The sequence below is a fragment of the Aplidium turbinatum genome, chromosome 1 (assembly GCF_918807975.1).
Source record: "Aplidium turbinatum chromosome 1, kaAplTurb1.1, whole genome shotgun sequence".
NCBI classification, from domain to species: Eukaryota; Metazoa; Chordata; class Ascidiacea; order Aplousobranchia; family Polyclinidae; genus Aplidium; species Aplidium turbinatum.
The window spans coordinates 53,190,032-53,209,309 of NC_137472.1; the positions used below are offsets into that span (position 1 = coordinate 53,190,032).

The 19,278-nt window shown below is 38.5% G+C and overlaps 1 protein-coding gene across 2 annotated transcripts; it reads right to left on the reverse strand.

Annotated features, from left to right (window-relative positions):
- Positions 1-224: 224 nt before the first annotated feature.
- On the reverse strand, positions 225-17,414 carry LOC145782903 (PHD finger protein 12-like). Of its 2 annotated transcripts, none has more exons than XM_082594673.1 (20): positions 17,254-17,414; positions 16,804-16,988; positions 16,449-16,527; positions 15,824-16,002; positions 15,211-15,406; positions 14,587-14,719; positions 13,890-14,007; positions 13,116-13,248; positions 12,550-12,659; positions 11,195-12,297; positions 10,595-10,693; positions 10,353-10,504; positions 9,315-9,604; positions 9,035-9,137; positions 8,226-8,403; positions 7,333-7,464; positions 6,852-6,947; positions 4,126-4,540; positions 3,039-3,128; positions 225-2,654 (listed from the first exon to the last, which is right to left on the reverse strand). In XM_082594673.1, the coding sequence occupies exons 1-20, from the start codon at positions 17,308-17,310 to the stop codon at positions 1,508-1,510; spliced, it is 4,995 nt and encodes a 1,664-aa protein (XP_082450799.1). In that variant the 5' UTR covers positions 17,311-17,414; the 3' UTR covers positions 225-1,507. The 2 variants fall into 2 exon arrangements, with proteins under 2 accessions (XP_082450799.1, XP_082450794.1); XM_082594668.1 differs by having other exon boundaries at positions 4,126-4,543.
- Between the last annotated feature and the right edge of the window lie 1,864 nt (positions 17,415-19,278).

Genomic DNA, 19,278 nt, shown 5'->3' on the forward strand with positions numbered 1-19,278 from the left:
TTTTGCCATGCTAGACAGGTAGTCACTACCTGGTCTAGCTCCTGAAGAAGTCAGTCGTGTCTGATTGACGAAACGTCGGAATAAAAGCAAATTGTCACTGTATACATCTTGTGATAGTTTAGCTCAATTTGCACCAGTAGAACATCTCCTATTATTTAAAACAAAAGCTGGTAGAATTTTCCTTTCCAGTTGGGACAAGCTGAAACACGCAAAAGTGCTCTTGAAACAGTTTCTCTGTTGAATCTATTCCTTTAACACGAGTTAGAAAAACAAGCAAATACAACAAATGGCTTTACTAGGTCGCTTTTACTTGAAGAGAGCGAAGTTCATTAAAAAAAAAATGCAGACACAAGATGACCGCCTGCTTTAAACAAATCCACGAGCCGAGAACGGTATCGCGCATGGCAAACACAAAATATCAAAAATAAACCAACTGAAACACGAACGTGCGAGAACTCTACAAACCAAAGATTTCTATTTACAAGGCGAGATTTATGAAAAAAAATTTATTTTTTTTTAATTTTCTTTCATGACTCAAATGCAGAATGAATTTTCACTGAAACTCAATTTGATTCATGGGCGTACTTTATGAACATTTGGTAAAAATAAGCGTATTACTCCTCTTCGACGTCTTAAATGCACTTTAAAATGGACAGTCTCTAAAATTGATTTGAAAAATGAGTAAAACAACACCAGCAACACCATACAAATATTTCCGGTCTCAGGGTTAACTGAGATTAGCAGTATTCAACAAGCTATGTCTGTCCAAGCAACACCTTTCCTTGTGTCTTGTGTATGAGAGATAGCTTGTGTTTCAGACAAGAAATAGTGGCAGTGAGAAAAAAATCAAGATGAAAAGATTGGTATTACATCAACTTGATGTTGCTCAACACTTAAACGATGCAAAGACAACCAGTTTATCAGCTAAGCTAGTGCAAAAATATTTGCGTTAACAATCCAGTTAGCGAAATCCGTCCGTTTTAATGTGATTCAATGTCTTTTTTCCATTGGAAAGGGAAGGATTTTGCAAACTGGGTGCCAATTCTTGCTGATCTGCTGCAAGAGTGTATGAAATATGTAACTTTCAGTCTGACTGTACAAATCCATTTAAAATATCTACAATAATGTTTATGGGCAGAAACCGGCGATTACTCTAACAGCTTGAAATAGTGCAGTAGAAGAACTGGAACCTAAATATTCATAATTTTTTAAAGGAAAGTTAAACCTTACGAAGAAAAATACAACAAACTTCATTAAAACCGAGTGAAAAGCTTTTTAAAAAACGTAACACGGCTTCTTCAACGTTCTAATAGAAACCCAGCCAGCAAATCAGTCCTGTTCGATAGACGTTGATTGAATCAATGTATCAATGTATCAAATCAATGTATCAAATCAATGTATCAATTAATGTAAAGATAAACTGCTTTGCTGGCTGGAGAAAACTCTCTCTGCGCAAAAACGATAACAGTTTTTCACACTTCCCGGAAAATGGGGTCTTCATCTTTCGTTATGCGGAGTGTCGCTCGTCTGATGAAACGCCACCGTCTTTATCTATCTGCTCAACAGGAATGAAATCGATATCCGGTGAAGAAAATGGGCACACGTTTTCTAGCGCGCTATCGTCGCAACTTGACAAAAGCACAACTGGTTCGTCGGCCTCGAGAGGACCTTTGACGGTTAGTTGGCACAAAGTAGATGAAGTTGGCTTCAATGACGACGACTGATCAGCATTTTTCTCCGTGCAAGTTAGAATACGGTTCATGCAATCAACAACGTCAGTGTCACGATTGACGTCAGGGTCTACACTTTCTGGTGCTGTACTCACAGCATTGTGTTCAGACTCAGATGGACTTCGCGAAAAAGAGTCTGCGGAATGCGTCTCCTCACACCCGCGGTCACGTGATGATGGAGCGACGTCAGTTTGGAGATTTCGTTCAGTGTCTAACAACAGTTTGTCTGTAGCCTGACGCACCTCTAGTTCAACGCTGTGAGGACTTTCACACGACGTGAAGAAAGGCTCCCTAAGGAGTATGGGGTTGGGTGGGGCGTATGAAGACCGGTAGGTAATAGTAGCGTTTGCCTCAGGAGACAAATCAATATCTTCCGATAAAGTTTCGTTACATGTGAGATCGACAGACTGGAGCCGCTTGCCAACTCTGTGGCTCGGAGCGAACTCGCCGTTTGAAGATCCGGTGGAATTGAGCAAAGTCATGTGTTGAGTTTCTGACAAGGGCGCAACACTGAAATCAAGGGCCGGAAGAGAATTGGCTTCTCGTGCATTCCCCCTGGACAACAACAACATCGGCTCCGTCTGTTTTGCCGGTGGTTTTAATGACAAGCGCTTGCTGTTGCCAACCAAGGGCGACGCTTCACGTGACGGGCCCTTTTGTTTCGTCTTTTCCTTCGCAGCACCTTTCATAGGCTTGATGGATTTTCTTGAAAAATTGTTTCCTGATATGTCATTAGCGTCGTTTTTCCTCGCCATGGCTGCCTCTATTACAGTCCTGGAACTGACAGGAGAACAACCTCGGATTGGAGTCCTACTTCTAGATCGTAAGTCTCTTTCGTCGCTATGCTGATCGTCTCCTTCGTCACTTTGCTCCGCGTGCAGTCGTTTCTTCAACGCTTGCCGATCTTTCTGTCGCTGAGAGAACCTACAAACAAAGCATCAAGATTTAAGAGATTAGCAAAAATGCTTCATGTTTGCATTCAGACGTGGGACCAATGCAAAAATAAGCTTTGCTAACTTAGATGGGCGCTGAAAAAGCACGGCAAGATAATTTAAAGTTTTTTTTTTCGCATCCAGGCTCACGCTCGGTAGTTGAAACGTTAGATTAAGTAAACAATCTTTGCGTCCACCTTCAAGCGTCGTGCCAAAGACACAGCCGCATGCTCTTGAGAGGTATCGAACCGGCACCCTTTCGAGCGACATACTTGAGATCTCACCAGTCAACTATAATTGCAGCCGACAGTTTAAAGGCATTACATCACATAATAACGGCTACGACATAGCCTAAACGTAGATTTGCATGGCTTACCTAGTTGGTTTCATGTCATCGTCTTCATCATCACCATCATCATCTGCCATGCCATCATTCGCATGAATCACAACAGGAGATGCGCTTCGACTGAGTAAAAACAAAATAGTGAAAAACTGGCTACATTTAAGGCGCCTTTCGCCATGGTATGCTACCAAAGAGCTTTGATTCGTGGCAGCGTTGCCTGAGAAAAGAATTTTGTCCAGAATTAAAAAAAAATTTGAAACATGGAAAAATTCCCAGACTAGGTTTGCTCTAAGCACAGGGCTTCAAAATTTCCTAAATCACAACACTTTGTCTTCAACGACTTTAATGTTTTCTCTAACTAGGTTAAAATTCTTTATCCGGCAACACTGATCGCGAGGGTGCCGTAAATATAGCCAGTTTTATTTGTATGTTTCAAAAAAATCTATAAGCATCAGCAAACGAAGAAAACACGAAAACCAAGAAACGATGATTCGACTTTCCCAGTGAGCAGCAGACCAAAAAACATAGATCATGTTGAACGTTTGAAAAACTTTTAATTTCTGGAATGACTCAATTATAAAGTTTAATTATTACGAAGGGTAAGTGTAAAGTTTTAAAACTAACCTAAAGAAGTGTTGCTTAGACTAGCATCACTAAAGTAATTGTTGCATGCAATGCTAATGTTTTCCAAACTTTACGTAGGCCTAATCCAATTGCCTACGTAAGGCCTAGACGCATCTACACTACAATGTTTTCATCTGCTCAAATACATGAGAGACGACTTATAAAATTAGCAAAAGACGAAATGCATATTTCTTCTTTCATGCTCAAAACAGCTGTTATCAATAAAATCTAATAATCAACTTCGTTGTTGAATGGCAATCAAGAAAATTTAGAAGATGGCGTGAATAGCTTGCCAAACAATATTGCGTGTTATGAAGATATTTGTTACAAACGTCTCATCTAACTGACGGAAAATATATTAAGTTGTACGTGAATCAACAGGAAATTTTTTCGGGTAGTTGCAACTAACAAAATAACCCTAGGCAATCAACATAAGTTTAGATCATGCCGTTGCGTAATGATATTCGTGAATATTCGTATAAAAAGCTTCATGTACCTTTTGACAGGGTCCACGTTAGGTGGGGGAGGTGCAGGGTTTCGTTTCAACTTGCATTCAGTTTTTAATTTCTTCGCCTTCAACTGCGACAACTTGTTTTTCTTAAGAACCTGTTCAAACCGGTTGCTTTCTTTATGTCTGAAACTCGTTTCTCTTCTCTTTACTGGAAACGAACCGGAATGAACCGGTTTAGACCCGTGCGAAGTTTTGTGACACTTGTCTGATTTTTCAGCGTCCGTTCTCACTTTTCGCAAATTTCGTTTCGGCCGGTCGCATGACGTCACCGTGACATCACCACTGTCGTCATCATCAAACGTGTAAGCGTCGACAGCTTCCTTTTCGATCTGAAGTTCTTTTCTGGTTTGTTCAAGGACCTTGCTTGTTCTGTGCCACATGCGCGACTCATCATTTCTTTCTGCTGCACAAAAACAACGTAAACAGTGAAGCAGGAATTAAAAATGGTCGAACGTAATTAAGAGCGAAGAGCGAACACACAAAGATTTACTTTATTTCGATTTGTTATGGGTTTGGTCGCATAGAAAATCTAATCTAAATGAGACTGCTTCATTAATTGAAGCTCTCTTTGTGACTAAGCCTTAGGGTGTTTCATTTTTTCACCATTTTTGAAATTCAAAATGCCTGGGGTCCCATCTGGTGGTATTTGGGGGGAAAAGTTTACACCCCAAATTTTTTTCAATTATGACGTCATATTGAGGTGGTCCACGAGGTTTGAAATTTTTGGGAGTCAAAATCTCGAAATTTGGCCGTATCTCAGGAACCACTTATCATAGATCGACAAAATTAGTATCAAAATGCGCAGAAGGGTCGGTTTCCTATACCTGATATAGAGAATATTAAGGTCTATGTGCTTCAGAAAAAAAGTTATTTCAAAAAATCTGATTTTCAGTCTGTTTTCTCCTGATGAACAGATTTCAGGTGATCAAGATAAGAAATTTTTCTGTATTTTTCCATCTTGGAAGCTGCTATTGAGTAATAATAGTCCTTGTTCGTTTTGCAAGAGATGAAATGGTAATTTGAAGGTATTACTATTACAATATTAATGTAACCGTTGAGGAAGAGGTATGCTGCTCACCTGCTTTAGATTAAGTGTCATTATGGCATTAAGGTCAGGTATTAGTAAGTCGATGCAAAACTTCAAGGAATTGGAGAGAAATGTGCTTCCCCTTAATTCAGATATAGTCAGTCACTATTTTTACTTGAAGAAAGTAGCCGAAACTTCCTAAGTTTTTGAAGAAAATACCCCATTTCAAAGATTTGGAAGATGAACTGCTGAAAGATGTAGCTGGCATATAGAACAAAGCTGGTCTTCCAGGGCTGAGCAAACAGAGAAACCTAGCACTTCTGGCATACAATCTGCCAAAGCATCGGCACTACTATGTTTGAAACAGAGAAAAAGAAATGAAGTAGTTAGATGTCTACACAGTAGCGAAAGCTACTCTGATGGTGATATGAATTGGGAAGATGATAAGGAATACGAGCCTCTGAAACCAGCTGTTTGGGGAAAAGTGTACAAGAAAGTACATTCTTTTTCCATAAATGATAGAAGTTGTGCACTTGCTGATCGTAGGATGACTTCGGTACGCCAGCAGTCAGATCTTATGAGCTCGGTTCTTGGAAAAGATCAAGTAGCTGCAATGCTGCATCACCTTCGACAGTATACCGCCAACGACAAAAACGAGAGAAAAGTCTCTGATGGAAAGTAAGAACCTTCTCAACTCAGCTTCTGCCATGCAGTTATGTTATGATGGGCGCGTTGTCGATAAAATAGATCGATACGTTTTCTTGGGCCAACTTTTTGATAATGGTATGAAGCACGAAAGTGTGCTTGCTGCTAAATCTTTTTCCAACAGTGTGTCGGTCACTGCAGAACTGATTTTTGGCACCATCATCCAGGAGGCTTGCAGAGTTCACCTATCCCAAGTATATTCAGTCATGGCTGATACGACTACTCTCAACACAGGAAAAAAGTCCAGACTCGTCAATTATTTTAATGATGAAGTTGGTCATGATATTCATACCCTTTAATGCATGTTCCACATAAACGAAATATATCTTTCCCATGTCATTTCTTTTGTGGACGGCGCCAAGAAGAGTCCCGGAGCAATGCAAGATGGGGCTTTGCTTTACCAGATAGCAAGACTAGACAAGCCTAGTACTGGAACCTTAACACCAACTATTATTACGCAATAACAGCTTCCAAGAGTGGAAAAATACAGAAAAACTTTTATCTTGATCACCTGATCTCTGTTCATCAGGAGAAAATAGACTGAAAATCAGATTTTTTGAAATAACTTTTTTTCTGAAGCAGATAGACCTTAATATTCTATACATCAGGTATAGGAAACCGACCCTTCTGCTCATTTTGATACTAATTTTGTCGATCTATGGTGAGCGGTTCCGGAGATACGGCCAAATTTCGAGATTTTGAGGCCAAAAAATTTCAAACCTCGTGGACCACCTCAATATGACGTCATAATTGAAAAAAATTAAGAGTGTAAACTTTTTTCCCCAAATACCACCAGATGGGACCCCAGGCATTTTGAATTTCAAAAATGGTGAAAAAATGAAACACCCTACTAAGCCTAGCGCAGCAAACTAATCAAATGAAACATTGCAAAGTGACATAAACAAGAAAAGGAAATATCAAATTCACAAATAGGTGAATCAAGCTTAAATTTGGTTGCAGCTTTCGCGATGTGACAAACCTTTGTGGTGTTGGGAAATGGCGAACTCACTCATGCAGAACACAAATTCAATGCAGCCGAAACGAATCAGTGAACCGTGTCGAAGAAGAGCAGAGCCTAGATAAAAGAACAATATTTATTTAAAAACTTCCATTCGATTTTTCTTTTATGACAATAATAAGTAACGAAAAAACTTATCACCGCTTCTGTGACTACATAAGTGTTGTACTCTTAGCGGTTGAGCACACAGTCACATTCTTGAAGAAGCATTTACATCAACGAGCACTAAAGACCAGAGATGTAACCACGGGGAGCCTTGGGGGGGAATCGCCTCCCAACATTTTACCTTAGCCTCTTCAAAAAACATCATGTTTCAATACTATTACAACGTTTCTAAAGCAATATAACTCATGTTAGATGACGTTTTGCCCTCGCCCCCCAAATTTTCTTTCTAGCTTCGTCACTACTAAAGACAATGAATCCTCTCAGAAAAGAGACAAACCTTCCCATCCTGAGCTTTTGTTGTCATCAGAGTCCTCACAATTACAAGGCAGTGCACCTTCCACGACCTCACCTGGAGGAGGAAGAGGTTTCATTGGGACACGTTCTGAGGTTTTTCTTTTCCTTCTGCGACCTATTTGACAAAAAAGATGTTTTTCCTGGCTGAAAGTTGTTAGAAGATATAAGATTGTGTGATTTCATATAGCACTACATCTATCATAGACATGCGTTGCTCTAAGCCAGTGGTTTTCAACCAGGGTTCCGCGGAACCCTAAGGTTCCGCTAGTAAGTCTAGGGATTCCGCAAGTTTACATTCAAATCCGAGAGTCTATTTTATTATTACATGCATATTGTTTAAATATAATCAAATATTTATTAGGTTTGCCACTTTTAATAAATTTGCTACACTTTAACACGTTCGCTGCGATCCCGAATTTTCGTTGTTTTCTTGTGGTGCGATTACCTTTAACTTTCTGCTTTCCCGCCAAATTTTGTCGAAATGTTTTCTTCGCTTCAAGGAGTTCTTATTAATCAAACGATGTTTTTTGCATAAGACAATTAAATTATTGAACAGGGGTTCCTCGAGCTTTTGAAATATTTCATTGGGTTCCGTCCGTTCCACCAAAAAGGTTGAAAACCACTGCTCTAAGCGCTTCATTAAACAAGCAGTTTAAGCGCAGCTGTATAATGGCGCAACCGAGTAGAGTAAAACTTTGGTTTGCAACACTGACGAGTAGCATGATACTTACCAGATTACATACAACTAGCGTTCAGGAAAATCCGTCGTTTTCACATTGATTCACCGTCTACTGAGGTAAAATGAATGTAAAAAGGACGGATTTTATCATATGGGCAACATTGCGTCTGATTGAAGTTAATCACCAAAAAACGAACCTTTGCGTGACCGAAGAGCTCTCTTGACCGATCGAGTGACGTTGGCAGAGCGGGATTGACGAGCGGCATCTCGGTCCAGCCTCATACGACGACGCGCCACGGTCCACACATCCTGGCCGTACTTCAAACCATCCACAACAGTCTCGCCATAGCTAAGCAATTCGTACTGTTGGTTCATCTGCAAAATGAAAGTTTCCACGTTTAATTATGTTTTTTACACCAGTGTTGCCAGACGTCCATGGAAGATATTTCTCACAGATGTTGCAAAAATTCCTTGAACGCATTTAAATCTTAGCCACTATTATAACGATTCCAAAATCTGGCCCAAGCAACATCCCGAAGTAAGGTTTTGAACAAGCGTTTTTATGATTATCACGTTGAAAAGTTCTAGTTACTCCTTTATTACATCAGAGCAAAGTGCAATTATAACAACAACAAAATACAGTAGAATTCAGCTATAGTGACATTTCGCTATGTTAGTATCTCCCGGATAGCAAAATCTATCATTTTACGTCGATTCAACGTCTGCGGGCGTTGAATCAACGTAAAATGACGGATTTTGGTGTCAGGGCTGTTACACAGACTCGATTTTAAATTAGAGGGAGAATTGGACCATGGTGACATTTTGTTATAGCGATACTTTTTAAAGGCCTTTTCTGTTGTCACTTTAGGCGAGTTCTCCTGAATAAAAAATTCACAAATCACTGTCGATTGACGCTTTGCGTATTGTGGCAAAGCGCAGCGTCAGGATGTAGAAAATTCGCATCCATCAACCTTTTTACAGGAGAACACTTATTAACGGCACGAACCTTGTCAAAGAATATTCTAGCATGAGAAGGCATCACGTGGTTGCAATGCTGGTAGTCAGGCAAGACCAAGTCGCAAGCTTGTGATGTTCCAATGAGCAACGTACTGAGAAAATAAAAGAAGTTTTAAAAAAGAAAAGGGTACCTAGACAGTAAAATGTCGTCTGCAGACGTTGAATCAATGTAAAAATGACGGATTTTGCTGTCTGGGATCTTACTACTTTGTCAATTCAGCACTTGCAAATCAATTCGGTTTGTGTTCTAACCTTTCAAATCCAAATACCTGTGATAAATTTTAGCTTGCTTCTTTGTCTTGGGGTTGTGAAGAATGGCCTTAGCCGGTAGGATCTGTCGGGTTTTGACGCATGGCGGGCAAGGAAGATCTTCTTTACTTTCTTCAGAATGGCAGGTTTTCTCGTTCGACGATGCAGCTGGCTTCGTCGTGACGTCATCATGCTTTTCAACTTTCACAACGACCGAAGGCTCGTTGCTCACTGGCGTCTCCTGCTGGACGGTTGCATCACAGATCGGTAAGTTGTCCTCTTCCTTCACGAATGTTTCCGTTGGAGGTTTCTAAAATATAAGTTGCTGAAGTAGCCATAATGAACAAAACGAGACAACGTCAGCGCACTGTGTATGAGGAATACTGCCGCAGTTCGACAAGCCCTTTTTCTAATAACGCACATCTCTCACTTCCCATGAATGAACGACTGGCCAAGTTTGTCAAATGAGATTCATCACTGCTCCCATGAGAGTAGCCAGTTGCTGAGCTGCCTTGACACAGACACATGGAGAATAACGCTAGACAGGCATCATGTATTTTGTATACTATAAACATCCAAGCAAAAAATCGGTCGTTTTTACATTGATTCAACGTTGAATCAATGTAAAAACGAAATGACGTATTAGTTGGAGCAGTGTTCAGTTCCAGAAGTGCCTGGCATTTTTTCAAGAACATATGATCCACCTTACTCAGTTAATCAAAACTTGCAACAGTAGATTGTGAGACGCATTATTATCTGTCTCAAATTATTGTCAAATTTGTAATCACAGCAAGGTCACATGTTCCGTTTAGGCTTAAGAGAAGTAAAGTTTCCATAACAATGCTGACAAGTACAAGTACTTATTATGCACATAGGAAAATATACTCTATATAGACAAAATCTTCGGAAATAGAACTTTTTGAACTCGACACAAAAAGATCGCAAACTTTATGTCGACTACAAACTGAAACTGTGTTAAACAACAAAAACTTGGTGTTGTTTTTATTTCTTCAAATTTAGACAAACGAAAATAGGACAATTGATTACAAACATCTTACATCTTGTATGATTTGTTGCAGCCGTTGCAAGGCTAAAGCTCGTATAAGGTTTTCATCCAACAAGGGCAAAGTAGTGCTTTCGCCAACAGTGCTCAACACTTCAGCGAACTTCTTCAATGCATTTCTCGTTATCTCAGCTTCTGCATTTGGTTCTGGAAAATGAAAATTACAAATTATGTAAAAATTGAAGTGGTCTTTCACGTGTCTCGGTTTAAGCCAGCAATGTCGCAAAAGTAACTTACCGGGAATCGCAGTGTTTTGGAGAGGCGCCTCCGTCATCGCTACGTCACCAGGCGTCACGTCACTCTTGATCGCGTCACTGAGCGAGCTTGCTGAAGAAGCTGCGTTGTTAAGAAGTTCAATTTACTGGTTTGAAGTATGTAACTTTTCTACATTGCTTCAACGTTTGTAGACGTTGCATCATGATTTGCTGTCTGACACAGTTGAAAAACAACTTTATATCGATGAAAAAGATATCAAAAAGCTAGGATGCCCGACAGGTTTATTTGCCGCACAAACCATCAGCGTGACGGCTATTGCGAGAAAACGTAAATGAGCAGTATCAACCACACGTAGGGTGCAGTAGTTTACAGAAGCTGCCGATGCTATGTTTAATTATGGAAGGTAACTGACATAGGTTAGTGTAATTTCTAGCAGTGGTAACTGACAATCAAAGATATTTTGTTATTTGTAGTCGTAGATGGTTATCAAATGTCACAGAGTATTAATCAGTGAAACCAACAAAATGTTCAAAATCCATCAGAATGAATAGCAATGAATATTGTCACCAAGCAAGCCAGTGACCTAAATGGACAATTATGATGTTCAACATATCACTCTACCTGTTTCCTCGTCGCTGTTCATGTGATAATCCCCTTCAGACTCTTCGGAAACACCGTTTACAAGTAAATCTATTTGTACACTTTGGTTCGATCCGGTTTCATCCGGTTCTAGCAAGTTGCTTCCTTTCTTCTCGTTCAAGTCCCCACCATGGCAAGTGCTCATATTTTGAAATATTTTTTTAGCCGCGTCATTTGTGTTTTTTGATAGCGTAGACATGGCATTGAGCTGTCTTACTATCTTGGGAATAGTCAAAGACTTAAGAGGAAACTGATCTAATTCGCCATTAATGAGCTTAGCTTCGGCATTTGGTACGCGATCATTGCTTTTAGGCTGCAGTTCAAGCTTGGTGAAAGGTTTATCACCAGTGGGTAAGACAAGCGGCCGATAAACTTTGACCCCGTCGGCAAGTTTAGTTTTTTTCTGGTGTGGACCATTGTGATGAGGGTGGACAGGTATTGGGTCGGAGTTGCGTCGCTTCATCGGAGCACTGATTAGTTTGTGCAAAGGCTTGATCACAGAACCATCTTGAGAAAAGCCTCTGGTTCTGTCTGAAGTGGCAGCGGGAGAAGCAGTGACGTTGGCATCTTCAACAGCTTTGTGATGCTTAGAGGGCTCTGTTGCTCCCAGTTTGTGTTCCACTTGGTTGCGATGAGCCTTTGCGGCAAGTTCCTTCAGGGTCTTAGGAGAGAGCAGAAGCGAGGAGTTATCACGCGTGTCCACGGATGTTATATGTCTTGATGCATCATCAGCTAAAGAATTTAACATTTTGTTTTTCTCCAGCATTAAAGCAACATCAGCTTGAAGACTGACGACAGCCTGGAGCCATAGGTTTTGTTCTTCTTCAGTGGACTTTGCGGGAAAACTGAGAGAAGCTGAAGCAGAAGAATCAAGAGAAGTAGGAGATTGGAATGATCTATATTGTTTGTGGAGTCTTTCCTTAAGCTGATAACCATGTGGAACAGGGACATTAAGTTTATGAAGATCTTCCCAAGAAGGCGGAGGAGTGGGACCGATAGGATTCCTGTAATGATCTTTTATGGAACGCGGCACCTTAGTGGTGGGTCTCCTCCAAGAAGGGAAGTTCGATTTGGGAGGAAATGTCCTACAATACAAAATGTGTTTTGAAGCTGTTTCTAAACAAAAATTAAACAATTTTATAACAAAAAGTAAACGTATTGACATAACCATTGACAAATTATCACTTAATTTGGGAGGGGGAAGAACAAGCACCTTATCGTGGTCCCTCCCGTCAGTACCATATCTTCAAGAAAAAAAATAGTATGTGAAGCGAAGCTTATCACACTCGAGCAAACCTCATACGCCATCATCATCACTTAAGACAGCCGAAACAAACCTATGAATCTTCTTCAGAAATCCAATCTTGATATCATTGTGGTCAATTTTTCTGCTGAACATGTCGAGTATCTCGCTCCTTCTTGACAACGCATGAGAATGAGGATTAAGCTGCAGAAGAAGCAACAGAACGTCAAGATTGTCAACGGTTTACACAAACTAACGTTTCATCAGTGTTAAGAGTATTTTTATTTACACAAAGTGCGGATAACAAAGACATTTGCATGTGCTCAACAGTCAACACAAACTCTCGTTTCAGCAATATAGTGACGTAGTCATCATACACGGCGTAAAAAGAAAAAATCCTATCTTTCAAAATTACTAAGTTTTGCTAAAGACTAAAGAGTTACAGACAGTTGGCATACAGTTTTGTTGCATTCAATCTAATTCATCATTATCATTATGTTCCTTCCTCGTATTGAGGGTTGGATACAACGCGCCATTGTTCTCGACAATGAGCTGTTCCTACTGCATTGTCATAACTTAATTTTGTCCATTTAGTGATGATATCAATCTAATTATCTTGTAAAAAATGATGCAACCAGCTACTGGATAAGGAAATTTTACCATGTTTCGTTCAGCGTGATTAGGACACATCCACCTTCCACTAGGGGCGTTAGTAAGCGGTGGATCAAGGCAGTCTAAGTGGAACACAAGCGAGCAGAAGTCGCATTGTATCAAGGGCGATGCACGGCATGATCTGGAATAGAAATCTTTAAAAATTATATCGAGAGTAAAAATATTTTAGCAAATGTCCAACAGTTTTGTTACGGTACCCGGTCAGTTGGTCGACAGGACAATTGGTAGACAGACAATTGGTCGACAAGACAGTTGGTCGACAGGACGTTAGGTCGACAGAACGATTCATTTTAAAGTTAGGGTTAGTCAACTAACCTTAACTCTAACCTAACTCTAACCCTAACCCTACGCACTTAACCCTAACCTGTCGACCTAACATCCTGTCGACCAACTGTCTTGTCGACCAATTGTCCTGTCGACCAAATGTCTGTCGACCAATCGACCGTGCACCGCTCAACATGTAGACCTGTGGTGACTGACACTATAGTACATTGCAGATGGGGGGCACGTAACCAAGTTAAGGGTGAGGTACCATTAAAACAGTATCAGAGAAGTAGTACCTATCATGCTTCCTTCTGCTTAACTTCATGCACTTTCTTTAGCCACCAGCGCAACCACAACATGAATAGTTTAGTGTTCATATCGACTCCGATTCAATAATTAAACTGAGAAACCACCCAAATTTTGAACAGATATGAAACAAAACATTTTTCTAAGTAAGATACTTTTAACTGTAAGGCAGCCTTGAAGAAAAGTACTCGCCTTGTGCAGACAAAACATAACTTGGCTGGAAGAGGAACCAAGCCATTAGCATCCAGTTCAAGGGATTGTTTTCTTGATCTTCCTGCTCCTCTCTCAGTCGTCTTCTTCTTTTTTGTTCCTATAGTTAAAAGATTTGATGAATCAAAGACCATAAGACCAAGTGTCTCTTGGAAAAAGAATTCGAACCAATTTTGCACATGCACCTCCTGTCTCCTTTCTAAAGAAAATTTCACTCCTTCACTGGTTATTTTCAGATTATAATTTAGAAATTTATGATGTAATCTATTTTCCTGCTTCAGCAGATTTACTCCATTGCTAGATAAAATTTGTGAAAATCTCAGTAATGGTATGCAATAGAACTATCCAGTAATATTTTATAAAAGTCCTTAGAGAGTTACAGTAATCATCATCATTAAAGTTGGAAAACAAACATAAGAATAAGTGTGGGGAAAACACTGCAGAGTAACTCTGTTATTTCTACAATCTACATAAGTGAGATGACTTTGGAAGGTTTCTGTCAATACTCTATGTGCGTGTACTGTACTATTTCTCCCAGAAAATCGGTCATTTTACATCATTTCAACGTCATAATGCCAACGAAATATGTTCTTTTTATGTGGACGCAACGTTCAAGTAAAAACGATAACCTCTTCTAGCTAAATATAAACTTAAGATCTAACTAGCTGAGCCAGCTCACCAGGTAATGGACAATACAGCCTGTATTGCTGAGGAAGCTCAAACAGAGAGGTGTTGTCCAAGCAGGCGGCAGCAATGAGCATCGAAAATGGATTTTCAGGCGGAATTTCAACCTTTGAAACTTCAGTTGAAACCTGAGAGAAAATAAATTTTGACAAAAGCAACAAGTTTATGATAAATTCAAGAGCCACACTCTTAGAAGCTGGCTGATGTTTTGTAAATAGGCTACTGCGCATTGATAAAACAGTTTTTAAACTATTTACAATGGTGAAAAAAATGAAAAAAACACCAAAAATATATCAAAATGCCTAAGTCAAAGTAGCATGCCAAACGCATAATAAACGATCAATTTTTTTAAATTTGGCGTTAAAACTGCCAATATGGCAATCCTGTTTGCCGTGCAAGATGAGGCTTAGCGTTTGGCTTCCAGTCCAGATGCTATTATATAGCGAGGTCCACGCATAAGCAATTCAAGTCTTACAAATAGCAGGCTAATCCCAGACAGCAAAATTCATCACTTTTACATTGATTCAATGTCTGCAGAGTGCAGATGTTGAATCAATGTAAAAATGACGGATTTTGTCGTATGGGATATGACAAGTATATATGTCGTTTGACATCATACCTCTAAAATAGCTTTTTGTCCTCGGGTGGTTGCTTTAATAACACTCTTCTTCCAATCCTTTTCTGGCGTAGCATCTGCAACAGGCTCTGAAACTCTTTTGTGTTCCACCTTCTTCAAGGGAACAGTCGCCTGTCCCTGATTAGATTTCCGTCGACTTGGAGCAACAGTTGGTGGGGAACTTTTGGTCGACAATAAACTGGAAAAAAGGGTTAATCAACACAATGGACAATATCAAGATGAAAGCTTAAGAAATGCATTACCACTGTTTAAGCTGATTATAATTAAGCGACTAATGTTTTAAAAACATAGCATTTAAATAGATAAAGTTTTTTGTCCAGTGACAGTGAAAACACTTCACTCTCTTCATTGATCAGAGATTTGTTCAATAAAAAATATTCTTGAGAGATCATGTATGAAAATAGTCATGCAATTAGTCATGTTACTTTGCATTAACTTTTTAAAAGTAATTTCATGCAGAAGCAATCAATCAAACATTTAATCGTTTTTCTGAATATCTTCAAACAACTTTTCTGAAACTGTAAACATGCTTGTTTTTTGGCACCAGCTCTTGCATGGCACAGTTTAAGTCCACATTTACAACTGCAAAAACTACCTGGCAGAAGGCTCTGGATGAGCTGTCAGGGATCTCGGTGGCTTGATCATCAGCACATCTTCTTTTAGTTTCATTTTTTCTTGAAAGGATTGATCCTTAACTTCCAATTTATCTTTGTGTTTGTGAAAGATTTGAATTGCCTTCTTCGTCAATGTATGTTTGTGCTTTCCTTCCGCACTCTGATAAATAGAAGAAAAAAACAAGTGCAGGAATTACAATGCTAAAAATAGTTGTCAAAAGTTTCTTCATCATAACAAACGCAAGAACACAAAAATTTCAATGCGATTTCATTCTACTTCTTTTTGATCATTATTTGCAAATAACTTTCAATAACAAGTACAATCATTGGGTTGAAACATGCTTTTTGACCAAAAAAATACAAGCTTGTTGGTTTCATATTATTTGAATAATGTTATGCATAATATGCAACCCAAGTAGTTTGTCATCAATCATTTGTTGGTAATAATCTTTTGTATTCTAAAATTATGCTGAGCTTTACACATATAGAGTAAAAAAAATTTAAAAACACAAAAATTGAAAAACAATCTACAATGCTTTTATTTGAATGCAAGTACAAATATTATAAAGTTCACACCCTGACAACATTCCATGTATATTTATTTACCTTATAGTTTCCAGTGACCACACAACGATGGCAAACCCATTCCCCTTCAGGTACTTTTTCTTCATCAAGCGGAGGATTACTAAGAAAAATATACTTATTGTTTTATGAACCATAACATGAACACAAACGCTGGCATTGACAACCGAATGTTACAAATGACCTCAAGCAACACCCACTTTTGGATGAAATTCTATTTCACCTTATATAATACTAAAAGTGTTTCTAGTTTCACAGAAATAATCTAACATAAAATATTACTGTAGAATGCTTAAAGAAGTGATAAAAATGCAGCACAAATACACAACTATCCCAAAATATCAACAGACATAGAACAACAATTTGAGCATAAACATACGAGCATTGTAGATGAAAAGCCGCTGGGCAGCAATCACAGCAGAGTAGGTCTCCTCCTTCTCCACAAGCGTCACATGTTTCATGATTGCATCGCTTCCTCCACATTTCACGCTCTGCAGCTCTTCGACGCTTCTCTTCCTTTGCACCTTGTTCACTGAAAGGAGGTGCTATCAACTGTTGGATTTTCTGAAAAAAAATTAGTTCAATTATGATACAATTTTACTTCTCTTCACAAGCATTTAATTTACTTTTCAACTAAGAATTAAAAGTGAAAATAAAGATTGAATTCCTTGCTTCCTATCCAATATCCATGCAATCTTCCCCACCCAAATATTAACTGAACATGATAAAAATCATTGAGCAAACATCTTCTGCTATGTGCAACATGTAACAAAACATAACAAGTGATGATAGAAAACAAGACTTTATATAAAACAAAACTTTTACAAACCTCCATCAATCCTCCGGTATATTCCAAGTCATAACATTGAAGAGGAGCATGAGCCATTGCACTAACTTCAAGCAGAATATACACTACACTGCCAGGCCTATGCTAAAAAAACTTTTTTAAATTGAACATTTACTAGTCCCAAAGTCAAAGAATTAAACACTTTTCAACTGCCTGCAATGCATTATAGGTTTATAATATCAAACAGGCAAAATTCTTAGTTTCAGAGAAAACTTTGTTTTTTACAATATAAACAAATTACCATTAACAATGAAAATAAAAGTGATTAAAAAATAAAAACTAATTAAAAACTTCTTCTTTTAATCAAAATCTATAAAATAAACATAGACCAGCATATAGAACGTATCAAAAATGCAAGAAAAATAATATTGAATTCTAAGGTGTTAGTGCCGTGTGTTAGTGCCAGAGACAGATATCTTGAGTTGAAAGTTCAGCTTGTTTACTATGGCTTAAATACATTTTAAAAAGTGCTTAACTTCACTTGTGCCCAAAATTCAATGCAATTCATTGACAGCAATTCTGACTGAAAATTGGCAGGTTGATTTAACCTAGATTTGTACAGAGTTTTCAAGATAAACCTTAATAATCCACACCACACTGAAAAGAGTGAAGACTGAAAGAAAATTGCATTGGACACTTTGACTAATTTTCAAATGATTTTGTGGGCAAATTTCTAGGATGCAACCTAATTGGTATACCATGAACAATTCGTACCATCAGTTCGTACCTTGAAAAGATCAAGAGAAAAAATTAAAAAAGTCGAAGTCACTGATTGCAGTTTCCACAAACATTTTAAAATTTTCCGCAAACACAATTAACTACTCTTAGGATCATTACCAGATATATTAAAATGTTTGAGAAAACTTCAATCAACCCTAACCCTTTGAAAATGTTTGCAGAAACTCTGAAATGTTTGGTTCTGGAAAAACAGAAACTGTGTTCGGCGACTTCGGCTTTGTTCTATTTTTTTTCTCTTGATCTTTTCAGTTTGTTTGCGGAAACACCCTAACCCTTTTAAAATGTTTGCGGAAACTCCGATCAACCCTAACCCTTTCGAAATGTTTGCAGAAACTGCGATCAGCGACTTTGGCAAACTCTTAGGATCATTACCTAAATTTTAAAATGTTTGCGAAAATTGCAGAAAAACAGAAACTGCGATTGGCAATGTTCTATTTTTTTCTCTCGATCTTTTCAGTTAGTTTGTTTGCGGATACCGATACCCAACCGATACCCTAGAGCAGTGGTTCTCAAACTTTTTACAGTCTAAGCGCACTTACAATACTACAAATAATTCTGGGCACACTTTATATAAAAATGCACTAAAATGTCATAATTAAGTCAAATAAATAAAACTCAAAAATAAAGAAATTATCTTTTTATTAATGGGAAACATGTGCTTGATGAGCCTGTGAGATTTTCTCAATGTTCGGTCTTATGTTTGAGAGGCAAACTCTCATTTCCTCATCGATGCATTGCAGAGTTCCTCTCTTTTTACACTTAATTGTGGCGAGGGTAGAAAAGCTAAGTTCACATAAATATGACGTTGAAAATTGCAATAAAACAGTCAGTGCTTTTTTAGATATCGCGACATGTTCTTTTCTGATAGAAATCCAAAAAGCGTCAAGAGACCACTCTTTGTATTTCATCATCAATCCACGATCTGTGGACACAGCTGCCAGTTCTTCTTCTTCTGTCAGTGTTAAACTATATTCAAAGGTACTTTCTAAAAAAGGATTTCTAATCCAGTCATATTGCGCAGTGTTAAGTGATGGAAAGTAAAAATTCATTTTTTCTATTGTGAGCAACAATAGACAATTGCTATTGTGAGCAACAAATACACGTTTTACCGAATGTCTGCGACCGTGCCTGAAATTATCGTAATAATGATGTTAAACGGAAGGAGCAGATAAGAAAATTGATCTAATATGGTAACTATTCTTTTTGTTTTTCTTATTAGAATACTTTTTTAGGAATGCTGTTGGGCATACCTAGATAACCTCTGGGGCG